The sequence below is a fragment of the Falco rusticolus genome, chromosome 19 (assembly GCF_015220075.1).
Source record: "Falco rusticolus isolate bFalRus1 chromosome 19, bFalRus1.pri, whole genome shotgun sequence".
NCBI lineage: Eukaryota > Metazoa > Chordata > Aves > Falconiformes > Falconidae > Falco > Falco rusticolus.
Window position 1 is genome coordinate 2,157,619 of NC_051205.1, and position 18,624 is coordinate 2,176,242.

At 56.9% G+C, this 18,624-nt stretch overlaps 1 protein-coding gene across 2 annotated transcripts; it reads left to right on the forward strand.

Moving 5' to 3' along the window:
- The first annotated feature begins 1,023 nt into the window (after window positions 1–1,023).
- ETV3 (ETS variant transcription factor 3) lies at window positions 1,024–10,616 on the forward strand. 2 transcript variants are annotated; one of them, XM_037370957.1, is made up of 5 exons: window positions 1,024–1,150; window positions 2,399–2,461; window positions 3,431–3,668; window positions 5,853–5,968; window positions 8,467–10,616. In XM_037370957.1, exons 2-5 carry the CDS (start codon window positions 2,416–2,418, stop codon window positions 9,648–9,650), a joined length of 1,584 nt encoding a protein of 527 aa, XP_037226854.1. In that variant the 5' UTR covers window positions 1,024–1,150; window positions 2,399–2,415; the 3' UTR covers window positions 9,651–10,616. The 2 variants fall into 2 exon arrangements, with proteins under 2 accessions (XP_037226854.1, XP_037226853.1); XM_037370956.1 differs by lacking the exon at window positions 1,024–1,150 and having other exon boundaries at window positions 1,852–2,461.
- Window positions 10,617–18,624: the final 8,008 nt, after the last annotated feature.

The window sequence follows — 18,624 nt, forward strand, 5'->3', positions numbered from 1 at the left end:
GTCCTATAGGGCTGGACCCCGCACAGCTGGATCCCTGCACAGCTGGACCCCCACATAGCAGGCTCCCCACACAGCGGGATCCCCACACAGCTGGATCCCTGCACAGCTGGGCCCTGAGATAGCAGGACCCCTGCACAGCTGGATCCCTGCACAGCTGGGTCCCCATATAGTCAGGGTGAGCACAGCTGGATCTCTGCACAACTGGATGCTCATATAGTGGGGTCCCCGCACAGCTGGATCCCCACATAGAGGACCCCACACACAGCCAGATTGCCAGACAGCAAGGTCCAGCTGCTGGATCCCCACACAGCCAGATCCTTGCACAGCTGGATCCCCGTATAGCAGGGTGCCTGCACAGCTTGATCCCCACACAGCTGGATGCCCATATAGTGGGGTCCCTGAACAGCTGGATCCCCATATAGTGTGGCTCCTGCACAGCTGGATCCTTACACAGCCGGATCCCTGCACAGCTGGATCCCCACACAGCTGGATCCCCATATAGTGGGATTCCCTCACATCTGGACCCTGCACAGCCGGGTCCCCACAGAGCCGAATCTCCATATAGTGGGGTTCCCGTACAGCTGGATCCCTGCACAGCTGGATTCCCGCACAGCTGGATCACCACACAGCTGGATCCCTGCACAGCTGCATCCCCCTATAGCAGCGCTCCCGCACAGCCGGATCCCCGCACAGCTGGATCCACACACAGCTGGATCCCTGCACAGCTGGATCTCCATACGGGGGGTCCCCGCACAGCTGGATCCCTGCACAGCTGGATCTCCATATAGTGGGGTCCCCGCACAGCTGGATCCCCCTATGGGAGGCTCTTACAGCTGGACCCCCGCACGCCCCCCACCTCCACACGGCCACCCCCCGCCCCCCCGTCGCAGCGCGGGGCGGGGCCGTGCGTGCGCGCGCCCGCCGCCCGCGGCCGGAAGCGGAAGCGGGTCGGAGCGTGCCCGGAAGTGTGTGGGCGGTGGCGGCGGTTCCGGTTCCGGCGGCCGTGCGGGGGAGGCAGCGGCGGCGGCGGCGGCAGCAGCGAGGCGAGCGGCGCGTACCCCGCATCGGCACCGCGGCCCGGGCGCGCTCCGCCGCCCCCCCGCCCCCGCGTCACCCGCCGGACCCGGCCCGGCCCGCGCCGCCCCCGCAGGTGGGTCCCGGTGCCGGGCGCGGCCGAGCCGCCGCCACCGCCGCCCCCCGGCCTCCGGCGGGGCCGCCCCGGGCGCTGGGGCCCGGGGGAGCGGCTGCCGGCGAGGCTGCGGCGAGGAGGGGGCCGGTTACCGGACGGGGGGTGCCGGCGGCGGGGGGTGCCGCCGGGAACCGGGAGGTGAAGGCCGCGGCGGGCCCGGTGCCCGGAGGCCTTTGGGGGCGATGCTGCGGGGGGGGGAGAGCGGGGGCGAACGGGCAGCCCCCGGTTACCGGGGGGCGCTCGGGGGGCTGCGGGAGCGCTACGGGGAGCCGTGGCGGGGGAGCCCCCCGGTAACCGGGTGCGTGGGAGCGGGAGGGGGGGGGGGGGGGCGCACGGTTCCCGGGGAGGGGGGGGCGGGTTACGGTGTTGGGGAGGCGGCGGGCCGGGCCCGTGGCGGGGGGGCGGCGGGGCCGTGGCTGCCCCGCCCGGGGCAGGGGAGGGAGCGGCGCGGCGGGCGGGCAGGCTGGGGCAGGCCGGCGGGAGGGGGCGGCGGGGCTGTAACGGGAGCCCGGAGTCCGGGCCCGGCCGCCGCCGCGGCGCCTCGGCTCCTCCTGGCAGCCATTTACATACTTTGAACATTTCAAAGCAGCGAAACCCGGCGGGGACCGAGCGGGGACGGTGCCTCCGGGGGGGCTCGGCTGCCTGCCGGGCCGGGGGGGCTGCCCGCAGCCGGCGCCCGGTGCTGCTGTTACTCCCCGGTGCCCATTTTACCCTTTTTTTCTTTTTTCTTTTTTTTTTTTTTTTGGTGGGGGTGCAACCCTTGATTTCCAAAGCGCTGGCAGGTCACGCTTCCAGCCCAGCTCACCTAAAGCGATTGGAATCAGATGTGCCATCTCCAGCGGGGATCAGGAGCTGGGATTTTATCCCGCCCCCCCCCCCCTTTTTTTTTTTTTCCCCTCGCTGGTACATCTGGGCGAGCTCAGCAGCTTGTGTATTTTGGCAGCGGAGCCCGTCTAGTAACAGAAGACAAACTGTGTTTGGCTTGTTTTGTCTGTCTGACGGCCCCGCCGTGCGGCGTTTCGTTCCCCGAGCAGGAGGGAAACGGGGATTAAACCACCGGCTCTTTGGAAAGATGCACTGGGCTGAATCCCATCGGGGAGACCCCGGGCAGGGTTACAGCTGGAGGTGGTTTTTCCAGAGCAATTCCAAGCGCTGCCCGCGATAATGGCGTGTGGATGTCGCTGATGCCGATTTCCTTCTGTTTCCCAGTCAGCAGGAGGGAGAAAATGAAAGCAGGCTGCAGCATTGTGGATAAGCCAGAAGGAGGAGGAGGTAAGGAAGTCTAAAGGCTGAGTTGTTCAGCTGTTACAAATTCTTTTCCCAGGATAAAGGAGCTCAGGAGGGATTAATTCCACCTCTCCCAAAAGCTCTCTTATGTGGGCAAAAAGCCGTGTGTGAGTGAGGATCGGTCAGATGTTTGCTCGATGGGCTGTCGGCAAGTTTTTAAGAGCGCCAGGTTTAATATGCAAATAAATCTTCCCGGATATGTTTTCTCCGTAAGGATTTGGGGTCCCTGAGGCGGATCCCCTCTGCTCTGGTACAGCTCGTGCCTGGTTTTGTCTCCGTTGCAGCCTGCGATAGCAGTGTGGGTGGCGTTGGAGCGTGATGCGACTTCTTCCACGCTGCTGGAGCCTGAAATTGTAGCCACGATGATTTGGGGGGGGGGGGGGGGAGAAAAGGGGAAAAAAAAAAAAAACCCAAACCCCTCGTGTTAGTAGTTGTGCTGGGAAACTATTCTGAGAAAGCTGAACTTGGCAGTCGCTCAGAAACATCTGCCGGCACAGTTGAATCTGGAGCGGGCTGCCGTGGCTTGAAATAAAGGGGAGCTGAGAGCTGTCTGCCCTCGCCCCCCAACATCAGCGCACCAAATGCTCAAATCTGGATGATTTGCCTTATTTTAGCTGCCTGGAGTCCAAATTGTACGCTGCCTAAAGCTGCTGAGCTCCTTTCTGCTGCTGCTCACGTTTATGTCCCTTTCAGTTTTACTGTTTTGGGGTTTTTTTGTGGTGGTTTAATTCCCCCTCCGGGGAGAGGGGGCTAAAAGGAATCAGAAAATGAGCAGCTAGAGTAGGAGAGCCGGGTTTCTGTGCTTCCACCTTGAACGTTTAGGAGAATTACGGCCCCCAGCGATGCTCTGTGGTCTCACCCTGGCGAAAACACGATAAATAGGCAGCAGAGCTTGGCAGCTGTGAGCTCCTGTTGCTCTCTGAGTGACTTTCGCTTTTTTTGGCCTTTTCCAAGGTTATCATTTCCCAGAGTGGGCTTACAAGACTGAGTCCAGCCCCGGCTCCCGGCAGATCCAGTTATGGCATTTCATCCTGGAGCTGCTGCAGAAGGAGGAGTTCCGCCATGTCATCGCCTGGCAGCAGGGCGAGTACGGGGAGTTTGTCATCAAGGACCCTGACGAGGTGGCCCGACTGTGGGGCAGGAGAAAATGCAAACCCCAGATGAACTACGACAAGCTGAGCCGGGCGCTCAGGTGAGCAGAAGCTCCCACGGAGGCGGGGAGCTGGTAACAAGCCCTCCTTCCATCCTTCCCTGCCTCTTTTGGGCAACTGGTTGTAGATGGTCCCTGGTTCGGTGGCACCTGCAGTTCTGGGAGGTTTGTGTCTTGATTTTGAGTTCTGGGGTGCCACATTGTTCGGGTAGGTCTGACTGTACCTGGGTGTGATGAGAAAGACAGAGGAGGGAGTCCCTGGTTCACCGTGCCCTGTTCTGCACCCCGGTGTAAATTTGCACCCTGGTTCAGGTTGTCATTATCAGAATGGCTTCCTTCCGGGGAGCTCTTCTGCCTCTTTTCTCAGCTTCCATTGCCGCTGCTGGCTTGAGCAATGAAGGTGTGGGAGGAAACCAGAGGTGTTACTCTATTATCACACCATCAAGGGTACCGTTTCAGAGAAAGCAGCTCCCCTTTCTAACAGAATTTGTACCAGTCTCTAGCGCTAAATCTGGGCAAATCAAAGTTTGGCACTGGTCTGAAGGCGAGGGCCTGGACTGGGTCTTTCCCGAGCCCGGAGGACAGGAATTTGGGTAATCTTAAGGACACCCTCTGTCCCCTTGCGTGAGACAGGGGCTGAGCGTTCCTCACTTTGCACTTTGTAACTCCAAAGCCTCCAGTACGACTTTGCCCTCTGTTTAGACCCTTCCTTAGGTGGTTGGGGTTTTTTTCCCCCGTTGTTGCTGTATATTTTGAAGTTAGACGGTGGAAAACTAGCATGACCCTCCAAATATTTCAGCATTTCAAGCCTGTCACTTGCAAGAGCAGCTGGGTTCCTGACAGGTTCTGGCATTATCAGTCTGTAACATGGACTTCGCTGCCTTACGCCCTGTGATACCTCCTGGGTGGAGCTGACAAAGACAAACAAGGCAGCAAACACGAGAGTCTCGTACTGGAACAGGAAGGAAACAATAAATTGAATGGCACCGGGGCTGTAATTGGTACATGGGAGTGGAAAATAGCCTCCACCTGCCGACACGGATCACGTCTTGGCATCTCGATGCCCAGTGTGACAGCAATGGGACAAGGGCACTGCAGGTAGCAGCAGCCACCCCAGCTGGGGACCTGTGGCTCCTTCCCTCCGCCTGCTCGGAGCGGGCGCTGCTTTGTTTGGTGTGCGCTGTGGCAACAGGCACCCTGCCTTGATCTACCCCCTAAGGACAGAGAATGGTGGCGATGATCCGCGCGTTACACCTTTGTTTGGACACCAGTGGTTAGGAGGCTGAGGACAAACAGTGGTGGTGTAAGCGGGGAGGAGGCTGCGGTGGGGATTATACCCGCTGTCTCTGTGGCAGAGTCCTCCTGCCTTGGTTTGGTGCCGTGAAGGTGAGGAAGGGGTGGGGGGCTGGCTCCCAGTGCCTGCCCTCTGCAGCCCCTGATCATTTTGAATCCTAAGGTGCAAATGGGTGAACAAAAGGGAAGCAATTTGCTCACAGGCACGAGAGCAGCAGAAACCAGCTCTCCCCATTTCCAGCCTGATACCCGGTACGCTGTTACAATACCCTGAGCCCTGAAACTGGCAGAAATAAAACCCAAATCTGAGCTCATCTGGGTAATTTGGTCTTTTTTCACTCAGCTCTGCCGCTGCCCTGGGTTTTGTTCTGCCCCAGCCCAGGCGCACATTCCCCTCTTGCGGGTTCTGTCTCTTAGCACAGGTTCAGCTGAACGTTCCCTTACCGTTCTGGGTCCCGTAACGTTCCCCCGGCAGTCGCAGCCCACGTGGAGCGACCGCCTGTTTCGCTGGCTGCGGGGCACTTTGCAGATGGGAATAGGGATGTCGTGCCAGCGCCGTGTGGGATGCTTGTACGAGACCCCCCAGCCCGTGGCACTGGTCCCAGTTTGGACAGGGGTGAGAACCAGCACGTACAGGCTTGGCCTGTTGTTCAGTTTTCGCTGCTTTTCAGGATCTCACCTTTTCCCACATGTTCTAAGGGACACAGTGACCTGTAGGTTTGAAACCTCCTGCTAAAGAACGGGCTGTAAAAGGGGAGTGGGTGTCGTTTGGAAACTTCCCTCTCAACTAATCATTTCTTGCATCAATAATGTAAATTCTCGGGGTGACTTCATTTTTGTAGGTACGTCAGGGGTGGACGTTGATGGCCCTAAAGGAAACGGGGCCCTTAAGCCACCGTGCACTTTGATCGATCTCTTTTAACTTATTAACAGATACTATTACAACAAGAGGATTCTCCACAAGACAAAAGGCAAAAGGTTTACCTACAAGTTCAACTTCAACAAGCTGGTGATGCCCAACTACCCGTTCATTAACATTCGGCCTAATGGTGAGTGGGGAGGGGGGGCTGCTGCTTTTAACTGGCGGGGCTCCTGGCGTGTGGAACAGCCCCTGCAGACCCCTTATCAGTCATCTCCGCCAGGGCAATCAGTGCTGTTGTGGTGGGAATGCCTGGACCTTGATAAAGCCTTATCTTGGGGCTCTCTTTCCCTCGGGTTTGTCACAGACGCAGCTGTGGTTGGCTTTGGCGGGGAGGGGGGAGACTGGAGGCATTTTGGTTTCCTCTTCGAGCTCGCTCGCCTGCCTTTATGGGTGTTGCAGGTTTGCTTTGCTCGCTGTCGTGGCTGTCCTTGGGCTAAGAGGGTTTTAGCTCTGTTGCAGGGACCTTGCCTCACTCACATGCTCCTAACGTAAGTTTATGGTGCCATATAAATGTGACCCTTCTTGACAAGGAGCTTAGAGGTGCACGGCGAGGCATGCGGGCGGGCGCTGTCGGAAAGTTCACAGCTGAACAGCAGTTTGCTCTCCTCCTTGCTTCTGTGAAAGCCACTTGTTTGCTTTGGGTTTGCTCCTTTTCAATCAAAAGGAAATTTTTTTCTTAACCAAATTCTACGTAGAGTTGAGAGGAACGTAATAGCGAGCGCAGTTTCCAGAGGAAGAGCAGTAACTTAGCCGAGTTTGACTAAAATCACAGGTATTTCTCGAGCCTCCCTGCGGCAGAACAGCCTGCTGACATTCAGGATCACGAAAGAGAGTTTGGGAACGGAGCGTTAATTGTTCCCTTTTCATCCAAAAAGGCCTTTGAGTCTCTTGCCAGGAGTAGTAGCAGGAGTTCGCTCTGGGTTTGTCCCAGAGTCAGCAGTACTGCTGTGGTTTCTCTGGAAGAGGGTCTTTTGTTTGCAAGACGCTTTTTGGTGGAGTCAAGTCCCGCCCCCCCCCCCCCCCATAGCTAGATTTCTACAGCTGGGGTGATTGCCTCCGTAACTGCACAGCCACCAGGCAGTCAGGGAAACGAGTGGCCATTGAGTCCATCAAAAAAAAAAAAAAACAAACCAAAAGAAACAAACCCAAAAAACTCAACCACCACCTTCTGGAAGTCATTACAGCGAGGCCTGAGACTGCAAAGTCACACTTTCTTTGCTGCAGAACGCAGAGGCGCCTGAACCAGCCTTTCTCCCAGCACTGTGCACTTAGTTCTCACCTCGTGAAGAGCGCCCCAGGGGGAGCCTTGAAGATTTGTCTAGCAGGGAGAGAGCAGGGGAAGAAAATGGGGCTTGAATGTTGACTCCGAAACCCCGGCGGCTGAGAAAAACAACTTACATGTGGGCAAGAGTATTTCTCACCGGTGCTGGTGTAGCCAGTGCCTACGTACAGTGGTGACTGCTCGTTGATCTTGGCAGTTGAAGCGACCTGCATCCCACCCTGCTCCCTGGGGAGTCCCAGCTTCGTTTCAAGGCATTGTCTTCTAAGCCAAACGGGGCTGGGAGAATGGAAATAATTCATAAAGGCGTTCTGCTTCACCTGTGGGGGACACGCTGCCTTTACGGCAGCGAGGAGAAGGCAGTGTGTTCTTCAGGAGTCCTTAGCCAAAGCATGGGGGTGTAAGATGTAGTACGAAGCTGCGCTGCAAATCTATAATTACTTGCAGCAACGAGTCTGGGCAGTTCCAGCTCAATATTGCTCACTGCTGTTCCTTTTCCCTGTTTGCAGCCACTCCCTCCTATCTCTGGGGCATGCATTTAAAAAAAGAAGTTTGGAGAACTGGAATGCACTTGTCTAATTACAACCTGTTTTCTTTCCTTCTGGCTGGGATGGGGGTTGGGATATCAAACCTGTTTGGGGCACTGGAATCAAGTTTCTTCTCCCGGCTCTCGGTGGCGGGGTTTTGAAGGGAAGGGAGAGTCAACGGGTGCGCTGGGGAGGTGAGGGAGCAGGTGGAAGGATTTGCCTCAATATGGCTCGTTACGGCACGAGTAAGTCGTAGCCAGGCGCCTCCGTAGGCACGGCGGTGGAAGAGGAGCCAGGGAGAGCTGGCAGCGTTGCTGGCAGGAGTGGTGGAGAGCAGACTTCTTCCCAGCAAAGCACAAATCGGTGACTTTCAGTCAGCCCCGAGAGCTTGAGGTTTAACCAGCAGTGCTTCTGCCGGTGGCGCTGGAGCGCGATTGCTTAACTGTGCTCCTCACGCACCCGCGTGGAGACGTTTTCTGGTTAAACCGGAGCGAGGAGGTCAGAGGAGGGCGGCTGAAAGTGGAAGTTGCTTCAGTGGCCTTGGAGGGTGACAAAACCTTGGCTGGGGCGAGGTGTGGAGGTGGGCAGAGGAGACGGGAGCCGTGCAGGGGAAGGGAGCAGATGGGGAAGGCAGCTCCCAGCTTGGCGGCGGCTGCGTTGTTGGTGGCGCACGCACGGTATTTTTGTGTTAGTCTTCCAGACGCCCGCGGGCACAGCCCGAAAAGCAGCTCTTTACCTGTGTTTTAACTCCCTTGGCGACTGCGCTCTTTAACTCTCTCCCCTATCTTTTTTTTTTTTTTTCTTCCCCCCCCCCCCCAGGTGTTGTGCCACAGAGCGCTCCTCCCGTCCCCACAGCTTCATCCCGCTTCCATTTCCCACCGCTGGACAGCCACTCTCCCACCGAAGATGCCCAGCCCAGCCGTTTCTCCAGTGCGTCCCTGGTCCCATCCAACCCCGAAGCGTTGGGTGACGGTGGCGAGAGGAAGCCAGACATGCCGGAGCTGGAGGACGGCTCCTCGGATTGGCGCCGTGGCGTGGATCTCATGGCCTCGCGCAACGCGGTGGGCGCCGGTAGCGTCAACCACCAGAAGCGCAAGCCCGATATTATGCTCCCTCTCTTCACCAGGCCCGGGATGTACCCGGATCCTCACAGCCCCTTCGCCGTGTCCCCCCTGCCAGGGCGTGGCGGGGTCCTAAACGTCCCGATCTCTCCTGCCTTGTCCCTGACTCCAACCATTTTCTCCTACAGCCCCTCTCCGGGCCTCAGCCCCTTCACAGGTAGCAGCTGCTTTTCTTTTAACCCTGAAGAAATGAAACACTACCTGCATTCACAAGCTTGCTCCGTCTTCAACTACCACCTGAGTCCGCGGACTTTCCCCCGCTATCCGCTCATGGTGCCACCACTACAGTGCCAAATGCCCCTGGAGGAGCAGCCCCAGTTCCCCATCAAGCTACAGCCTCCCCCCGTGGGGCGCAAAAACAGGGAGAGACTGGAAAGCACCGAGGAGCCGGCGGTCCCCCAGCTGGCCACCCCTCCTCCCAGGGTCAAGGTGGAGCCCGCGATGGACAAGGAGGCAGAGTGTGAAGAGCCAGCGGTGAAAGGAAAAGACAAAACTGAGCGAGAGGAAGGTTCCAGCGCGGCAGCCAGCCTGGAAGAAGAGAAAGCACCTGTGTTTGCCAGACCGGCTGCCCCGTCGTGGCACCCAGCCCCCCCGGCACCCACCCAGGCCGGCTTCTCGGCTGAAGAACCCCAGGAGCAAGGGGAGAGCAGCGGGGAGAAGTCATCCCGGGAGCCTGCCGGAGAATCAGGGGCGCAGGAGAAGAGAGAGGACGCCCTGATGCCTCCAAAGCTGCGTCTCAAGCGCCGCTGGAACGGTGACCGGCAAGCGGACGTCCCCGAGGAGCGTCAGAACGGCCGAGTCCACTGGAACGGGGCGCTGGGCAGCCCGCACCTCGCGGCGGCTCCCAAAGCCGTGACGGCCACGGCTGCCTCCGACACCTAAGGCCAGGGGAGCCTTGCGGTCCGTCTGCGCTGCAAACATCCGTGTATTTATGTAGCAAGGTTGCAGAGCGTGGGGGGCGGGCGGGGGGCTGGGGCTAGCCTGGTTTGGTAATTCTAGAAACTAGGGGGTTTGTGTTCTTTGTTTTCCTTGTTGAATTGCAGGTGAGACGCGGTTGTCTTGCTCCGATTAGGAGAGGCGAGGGAAGCCGGCCGCCCTTGTGCGCAAGCTTCACACCTTGCACGAACTCCAGCGGGGTTGAGGCCTCCACCGGGACGGAGGAACTCCAGACACGGTCTATTTTCTATGCGCTCTAGTATTTATAGAAGCAGGAATCTCTGAATTCATCTAGTTCCCTTTTTTATATATATATATATATATATATACACGGAGCCTGGTGCGATGGTGGGAGAGGATTTCCTGCCCGTTCGAGATGTGCTGTGCATCAGCCTCGGGAGCCGTCTGTATTTTTTTTTTTTTTTTTTGAGGGGGGGGGAGGAATCAGGGGGACGGGACGAGGAATTATTGCACTGTCTGTGGAGCGGGGAAGGTTGCGGAAAAAAAACACAACTCAGAAAATCACCGGTGCGCCAGCAAGGTGGGACGCTGCTGGAGAGGGAGGCGCGTTCCCAGCAAGCGGATCTCGGGGCCGGGGGAGGGGGGGAAGCGCTTCAGGAGATGTTAAGTCGTCCCTTTCGCCTTTCTGAAATACTGCAGAAGCCATGAGCAAAATATTTAAAAAAAAAAAAAAAAAAAAAAAATCTTTCAGGGAAGGGAGCGGGGTGAGAAAAAAAAATAACCTAATGCCTTTAATATACGCATTAAAATGTACCCTAGGTTTTTTTTTTTCTTTTTTTTTTCTTTTTTTTTCCTAATTGTCTGGGTGGAGTTGGGAGTGATTGGAAGATTAACACTGAAATGCTTGTGGTGAGTTCATAGAGAAGGAATGACAGGAGCTTTGTTAAATCTGATTTCCTTTGTTTGGTTCCCCTATCACTTTGACTCATGCCTTAACTACGCGGACACTTTATGCGAGCAGGGTTCTATGGACGGGAGCAGCCAGAGCCGGACGCGTTTGGCCGAGGTCGGGTTTTTCCCGAGGTTTTTGGCTTGTGCCTGATGATGGAGAAGTGCTGGAGAAGCGCGGTGGTGGTGGTGGTTGCGGCTCGGCGGCTCCGTTGCCGCAGGCTGGGTCGAGGCAGGGTTCGCAGTGTAAATCTCGCTGTATTTTTGCTGTAAATCTGCTCTTTCCCTACGCAGCTGCGTTTGTCGTTAGGCTGATTAACTTAGAACTCTGGATTCCGTTGAGGAATGCGCTCGTCTCCCACCGCGGCGGGGGACGAATCCCTAACTGATTCCTTGAAAGGAGCTTGGAAAGACCCGATCTCCACGGGGATAGAGCCGCGTCTCCGGAGAGCAGCTGATTATTCACGCGATCGTAGGCGAGAGGCGTGCGCGGGCAGATTCCTTCAGTCGAGGACTCGGGAACTGTCGGAGGAGGGCAGGGAGCGCGTGTGCGAGCACAAAATTCTTTGCCAACGTTCGTAGGCAGAGAGCCGGGGCTGCTCGGGAGATGCCCAGAGGAGATGCTGGTGCGTGGTAGCCGGGGGATGCGGGAGCTGTGAGCCGCTTGCCTGGGCGAGCTCGGATCCGGCACCTGGATTGACCTCCACGGTCAGAGCCCGAGCGTGGAGGAAAAAGGGGGGAAGGAACCCCTCAATCCGGCCCCGGAGAGGGTGTCGGCGAGTGAACTCAGGAATTAGAAACACGAGGCCTTTCCCATCCGTCATGCATATCGTCACCCCCCCTCGCGCCCAAGTGCCGGAGCCCACGGGCACCGCTCCCGTTTGGGGAGGGGGCCAGGGCAGAGGTGGGGGGGGGGGGAAGCTGCCCTTCTCGCCCTTCGTTTAAGGCAAAAAAAAAAAAAAAAAAAAAAAAAAAAGTTGAACTGTTGTTTGGCTTTAAAAGTTTGTAATCGGTTGGGGGGGGGGGGGCCTGGGGAGGGGAGGGGGTGTTGTCTTCATAGCCATTGCACTGCAAACCGGGAACTCCGCGTTCAGGGATAAAGGACTCAGGTTCTCAGGACAACAACGGACCAGTGACCGGCTGCGGGTGATGGGCTTCGCTTTTTGGGGGGGCGGGGGGCTGGCTGGGCCCCCCCCCTCCACCGTCACCCACGTCCCCCACCAGCTCCGGGGCTCACCTCGGTGTGAGGCAGGGGGGCTCCTCCCGACCAGACTTAGCAGCAGCCTCGGAGGAGGGCGCTTATAAATACATTTTAAATAAGAAAATGCCACAAAAAGAAAAAAAAAAAACAAAAAAAACACACACGAAAAAAAAAATTATATATATTCCGATGTGCCAAAATATTTAAACTTGTAAAGTTTAAATGGGTGAAATCTCAACGTCCACCTGTATTAACTAATCAAGAGCATGTTAATGTTTAAACCATTTTTGCTTTGTTTAGTCATAGAGAATCTGTAGGAAAGAGACTTTAAGCGGACAACCAGCAGTCAGCCAGGATTTTGGGGGGAAAAAAAAAGGAAAAAAAAAATATATATAAAATAAATAAATCCCGCTCCAGATGGGGCAGGGAGGATCGGCCACGCGTCTCCCGGCGGTGGCGAGCGAGCCTGGCAGAACTTCACCGGCTGCGGAGTCGGAACGAGCCCCGGCGTGTCCCGTCCCCGATTCCAGGGGAGAGGAGGATGAGGATGAGGAGGAAGAACCCCTCTCCAGAAGCATTAACCTCGGCGGCCCAACGCGTCGCCCTCGTCGCCTGCGGGAGGTTCCACCCGTTGCTCGGTTGTCCCTTGTTTTTATTTATTCCATAATTATGGTTTTGTTTTTAAAGTAACTTTTTTGTGTGGGGGGTGGGGGGTGTTGTTTTTTTTTTTGTCTTACGGATCCTGGTGGGTTTAAGAACACTGAGTTTCTTCTTTTGGTTTGAAATAATCGTAATCAGATTGTTTTTTTAAAAAAAAAAAAATCGATTTTTAGAGTGCTTTTAAGGAGAAAGTATTTACCGATAGGATTATTTTTGGGGGGGGGTGGGGGGGTGTTGGTTTTTTTTTATTTTTTTTTTTTTAAAAAAAAAAAAAAAAAAAAAAACAAACCAACAAATCACTTTTCCTGAGGCATGTTCTTTGACTTTCCTAGAATCGATTCAGCAGGGATTAGTTGTGGATGCATACACGTACGGCGGGGACATGGTTAGCTCGAGCTGTCTGTCCACGGAGAGCAGGATGGAACGTGTGTGTATATGTACATAACAATGTAAAGTAGTCTTTAAAATACTCCATTGTGCAGTGCCTTTAGACGTTCCACTTTCTATAAAGTCTTCAAAAAAAAAAAAGGTTGCATATATATATTATATATATATGATGTAATGTTATAGAAATATATGTATAATATACATATTTTTTTCCAGGGGTATCTGATAGCTCTGTATTTTGTTATGGAAGTTGAAAGAAAAAAAAAGAAAAAAAAAAAAAAAAGTATTTTACCTCAAATTAAAAAGTTAAATAAACCTTTTAAATAAGCAATTCTACTGGTCGCTCAGTCCTTGGGGGGGTTTCGCTCCGGGGCTGGTGGGTGATGCCACTTGACCAGCATCACCCAAGTTTTTCCTAGAGCCAAGGCCGCCCCCGGATCCGCTGCGGATCAAGATGCTCTTGGCTGGATTTTTGGAGAGGAGCTGACCCACTGCTCCCACCGCAGCATCCCAAACCCCCGTGGCATTTTTCCCAAGGTAACACATCCCAAACCCCAGCGGGATTCTTCCCAAGATAACACATCCCAAATTCCCACAGGATTCTTCCCAAGATAACGCATCCCAAATTCCCATGTTTTTTTTCCCAAGGTAATGCATCCCAAACTCTCATGGGATTTTTCCAAAGGTAACGCATCCCAAATTCCCATGGGATTCTTCCCAAGGTAACGCATCCCAAACCCCTGCGGGATTCTTCCCAAGGGAACGCAGTCATCCCAACGGCCTGTCCCCATTCCTGGGGACCAGCTCTGCGAGGGGACCCGGCGGGGACGGATGGGCAGACGGAGCTTTGCCGGTGGCTGCAGCTTTGGGAAGCTCCAAGCGGGATGCAGGGCTGGGATGGCCCCAGCTGCTGGGTTTAAACAAAATTCTTTAAATTTAAGCTAAAGCTGGCTTAAATCCCACCCCGAGGCCAGTGCGGCTTCCCTCTATTTTTTATAGGATTTCTCCAGTGGAAAAGGGGCTGGGATGAAGGGGCTGGGATGTGCTGGCCTGGGGGTCCCCGCTCGGGCTGGGGCGGCCACTCGGGGCTTTTTTTTTTAAATTTATTTTTCTTCTTCTGAGCACGGGAAGGGATCTGTGTCAGGGGAGGATTAGGGGATGGAGCTCCTGGCTTTCAGCCCTCTGCTTCCACTGCCGGGCTCTTCTCCATAGCCATTGCTTTTCCAGCCCTGCCTTATTATTATTATTATTATTATTATTATTATTATTATTATTTATTTATTATTATTATTCTCTTGCCAACAGCAGCAGGGCAGCTGGGGCACCCTCCTGTTCACGCCATGTTTCTTGGAAGGATGGAGCCGCCTGGTGAGAGCTTTCCTCTCCCTTCCTCAGACACCCACTTAATTTAATTAGAAGTATATTTAATTAAATACCCATCAATTCCAAGGACGCAGGCACTAGGGTCCTGACAGCCGGCTAATCCTCGTGGTGGATTTTTTTTTCATTTATCAGTCAGTACTTATCAATTCGGTGGGAATTTAAGACGCTGGTTTTGCTGGGGCTGGTGCCTGTGCTGAGCGCGGGGGATTTTTCATCCTGGTCAGCCTGGGGGGTGGGATTCGAGAGATTTTGGGGATAGATGGGTCCTTTTTGGCAGTTTGCAAGATGTTAATTAAAAAGAAAAAAAAAAAACCAAAAAACAAAAACCAACAGAACAAACTCAATACACGACGAGGTCCCGAGTGTGGGAGCCGGCAGAGTTGTGTCCCCCACCCTGGGGATGCTGTTGCACAGGATCAGGCCCTTCCCAGAAAAGCAGCCAGGAAAATAAGGGGGAAAAAACGGCACTTTAGCAGCTGCTTTTCCAACTTCCTCGTTAAAAGGGAGAACTGCAAATGCTCTTCCAATTTCACGATGAAGACGAGCCCCCTCCCAGCCCCGCTGAGGATTCCTCTGGAGCGGAACGCTGTCTGCTTTCCAGGGAAAACCAAGGGAGAATTGAACCCAAACTGGGAAAACCGAGGTTTAATCTTTAGAAATTTCCAGCAATATCCAAGCGGGAATTTTCCAGACTCAGTGCCGGGAGGCGATGGCAAAGCTGATGCAGAGCCTGGCCCGCGCTCCAGAGCCAGGGCTGCGCTCCAGCCAGGTGCTCCCCGCCCCCCCCCCTTCCCAAATTCCCGGCACGGCCAAGAGCCAAGTTCAAAGCCTGGCACTGGGGGAGCGATGGGGGGGCCGGGAAAGCCCCCCCTCATGCTGTTCCTCCTTCCTTTGCTCGCTCTGCACTCCCCGAGCTGGAGCCGCGCTGGCTCTGATACTGCAGCCTCACAGAGTCGGGGGTTTTGGGGGGGGGTTCCCCATCCTCAGCTCTGGAAGTGAACCCTTGGGGGAGGATTTGGGGGGGGGGCACTTGCATCTCCCTCTACACCTCCATCTCTCCCCCTTCCTTCACCCCCCCTGTACCCCCTTGCCTGGTGCAGGGGGGCTGCTGGTGTTGCTCGGTGCCGTTCCTCCCTTCCCCCCACACTGATCAGGTAATTGCTTTATCTCTTAATTGGAAACCAGGGAACTGGGGGGGCCAAAAATCCACACCGGGGATCACATGCCTTCACCTGTTCCTGCCAGCATTGAGCCTTGTGCCCCCCCAAGCGAAGCCCCCCACGGTTACGCAGGGCGATGGATCCGATGGGAGCAGAATCCGGCCAAGCTGGGGGTGCTGGGGACCAGCTCCTGCCCCTCGGTCCCTGCCCACGGCCACGTTTCTCCTGTTCCATCCTAGAACACGTTTGGGATGAGGTGGTCCATGCTTTGCTCCGGGCGCAGGCATCCCCGCTGCATCCATCTGCTCCCAAATCCGTTGGGCTGGCATGGATGGTGCTGGCCCCGCTGCCCGGTGCTGCGGCTCCAGCCCCTCAGGGTGTCAATTGAAGCCCTGGGAAAGGAAAAAATCGGTTTAAGAAACAGCCCCCCAGGGTGTTTTCCCTTCTTTTCAGGAGCCACAGCAAGATCCAGGGCAGGGATGGGGGTCCCCCTGCCCCAAACTTACCCCACATCCCCCCGGGACCACCGCTGTCCCCGTGCTTTTCCTCGCAGGGGGTGAAGATGAGGTGGGAATGGGGGGGATGAAGCTCCGCATCCATCAGCATCGCGCCGTGGCCCAGCATCTCCCCGGTGCCGGAGCATCACGCCAGCAGGGTCACGCCAGGCTGGATAACGTGGCATGGGGGGTGTGGGGGGGAATCGTTCCGGGACTTTCCAAAGCCTTTTTGGGAAGGGATGCCCGGCACGGCACGGCAGGGTGGGGGGGATGCTCGTGTGCAGCTGGGCGCGTGGGAGGGCCCCCCCCGAGGGCAGCGAGCCTGCAGACCCACGGGGGATTTCCCCACGCTCGCAAGTCCCCTGGGTCTCTTCTTGGCATCCCCCCACCCCCCCAGATTTACCACAGGGGTCTCTGCTTCCCGCAGGGATGCAGCCAGGAGGCCCCCTCGGGTCGGCAGGAGCCTGGTGCTGCTGGACCCCCCCAAATTCACAGGTGCAATAAAACCCCAAAGCTCTTTCATCCAGTCCCAGACTCCTCTTAATGGCAATTAAAACCACCTCCAGCCCCATTCCTGCCCGGGGTGCTGGTAATCCTCCCTTGGCACCCGAAAGGCGCCCGGGAGGAGGGATGAGCCGCCCCGTCCTGGCTCCGTGAAGCCCCAGGGCCCGATCCTGCCCGACATGTGGGCTTTGCACAACGTTGGCTGCAGCCAAAAAGGGGCCTGGAGGCGGCTGGGGGCTGGGGGGCGGCTTGTGCTGGTGGGGGGTGGGCGCTGGAGGGGGGCTGGGGTATGTGAAAGGGTGAGTGAAAGGTGTTTGTTACCGGGGGTGTCAGCACGATTCCTATCGGTCGCAGCTGACATCTCCTCCCCCGGCTGATGGGACCTGAAGAGGCTTCGGAACCGGAGCGGGACACGGACCGGCCTCATCCTGCTCCGGGCCGAGCCCCCCAGCACCCGGCTCCTGCCTCCTTCCTCCCGTTCCCTTTCCTGCTCTTGGTCTTTTATCATTCTCTACCGATTCTGCCTCCCCTTCTCTCCCACTGCCTCCTCTCGCTCTTCATCCCCCCCCCCCCTCAGGTGAGCTCCCTCTGCTTACCCCCACACCCCCTCCCCTTCCCTTTGCATCCCATTTTTCCCTTTTCCTTTCCTTTTTTCCCCAGGTTTGGCTGCTCCCCTCCACCCCAACCCTTCAGCTCAGCCACCGCCATCCGTGGCCATCCCCCGGCTCCGCTCCTCACTCCCGACCCACCGCTCCCTTCCCCACCCCCCCACCCCCCTTATTATTTTAATTTGTGAGCTCTCCTAGCGGGATGGGGGGATTAATCCATGAGAAATGACTGATCGATCCCGGCTTGCGCTTTGCAGCTCCATCCCAGGGGAGATGGAGGCATCTCAGTGGATTATCCCGGCGGGACCGGGAGCATCCCTCGGCTCTGCGCCGGGGCAAGGGGAAGCCACACACGGGTTGCCCTGGGTGCTGGGATGTGGTGGGATACTGGTCCGGCACCAGCAGTGCCGCCTCGCCATCCTGCTCGCTCCCAGCACGCTCCAGAAGTTCAAGCCTGAACAGATCCCAAACCGCCTGGGCTTTTCCTCCCAATTACATGGAAGGAAAACGAAGGAGCGGCAACTTGCCCGCCGCTTTGGTAGCCAAACGCTGGGTGCCCCGGGGGCCCTGGCACCGTGCCGCCGCGGCTGCCGCTGTCGCAATGGGTGGGCAGCCGGGAGCCAGCTACACCCTGCGGGATTCCCAGCGAGCTCCTGGATCGGCAAGAAACGTTCACCGGCTCCACCCGGGCCTGGTGGTGCCAGGACGTGCCTGGCTGGCTCCGGCTGGGCTCCAGCCGCGGGCAGGAGCGCTACAGGCAGAGCCGGGATGGCTGGCAGTGCGGACGGCTTGGTGTGGCCACCGTGGTGCTGGCCACTGGTAGCCATGCCAGGGGTTCCCTCTTTCCATCGCGGTGTGCAGTGGGAGCCGGCCAGGGGGACCAGTGCCAGGATGGGATGGGGTGGGATGGGATGGGGTGGGATGGGATGGGATGGGAAAAGGATGGGGATGGGATTGGGATGGGGAAGGGACCGGGCTGAGATGAGGATGGGATGGGGATGAGATGGGATGGGATGGGATGGGATGGGAAAAGGATGGGGATGGGATTGGGATGGGGAAGGGACCGGGCTGAGATGAGGATGGGATGGGGATGGGATGGGATGGGATGGGATTGGATGGGATGGGATGGGATGGGGATGGGACATGACTGGGATGGGGATGGGACACAGCTATAGGGCTGGGACAGGGCTGGGATAGGGATGGAAAATGGCTGGGATGGGTGTGGGATGGGAATGGGACAGGGCTGGGACACGGGCAGGATGGGACAGGGATGGGATGTGGCTGGGATGGGGATGGAAGGGGATGGGACGGGGATGGGATAAGGATGGGGCACGGCCGGGAAGGGGATGTGATGGGGATGGGACACAGTTGGGATGGGGATGGGATGGGATGGGGATGGGATGGGGATGGGACACAGCTGGGATGGGGATGGGATGGGGATGGGATGGGATGGGGATGGGACACAGTTGGGATGGGGATGGGATGGGGATGGGATGGGGATGGGGATGAGACATGGCTGGGATAGGGATGGGATGGGATGAGCCATGCGGTAGTTGGGATCTGGATGTGGCACAGGGAGCTGGGAGGGCTTTGCTCCAGCCCTGAGGTCTG

Coding starts and splice junctions, on each gene's coding strand:
- ETV3 (XM_037370956.1), top strand. CDS start 2,365: ATGTCGCTGATGCCGATTTCCTTCTGTTTCCCAGTCAGCAGGAGGGAG. Junction 2,462..3,430: donor TAAGCCAGAAGGAGGAGGAG/GTAAGGAAGTCT, acceptor GCCTTTTCCAAG/GTTATCATTTCCCAGAGTGG. Junction 3,669..5,852: donor AAGCTGAGCCGGGCGCTCAG/GTGAGCAGAAGC, acceptor ACTTATTAACAG/ATACTATTACAACAAGAGGA.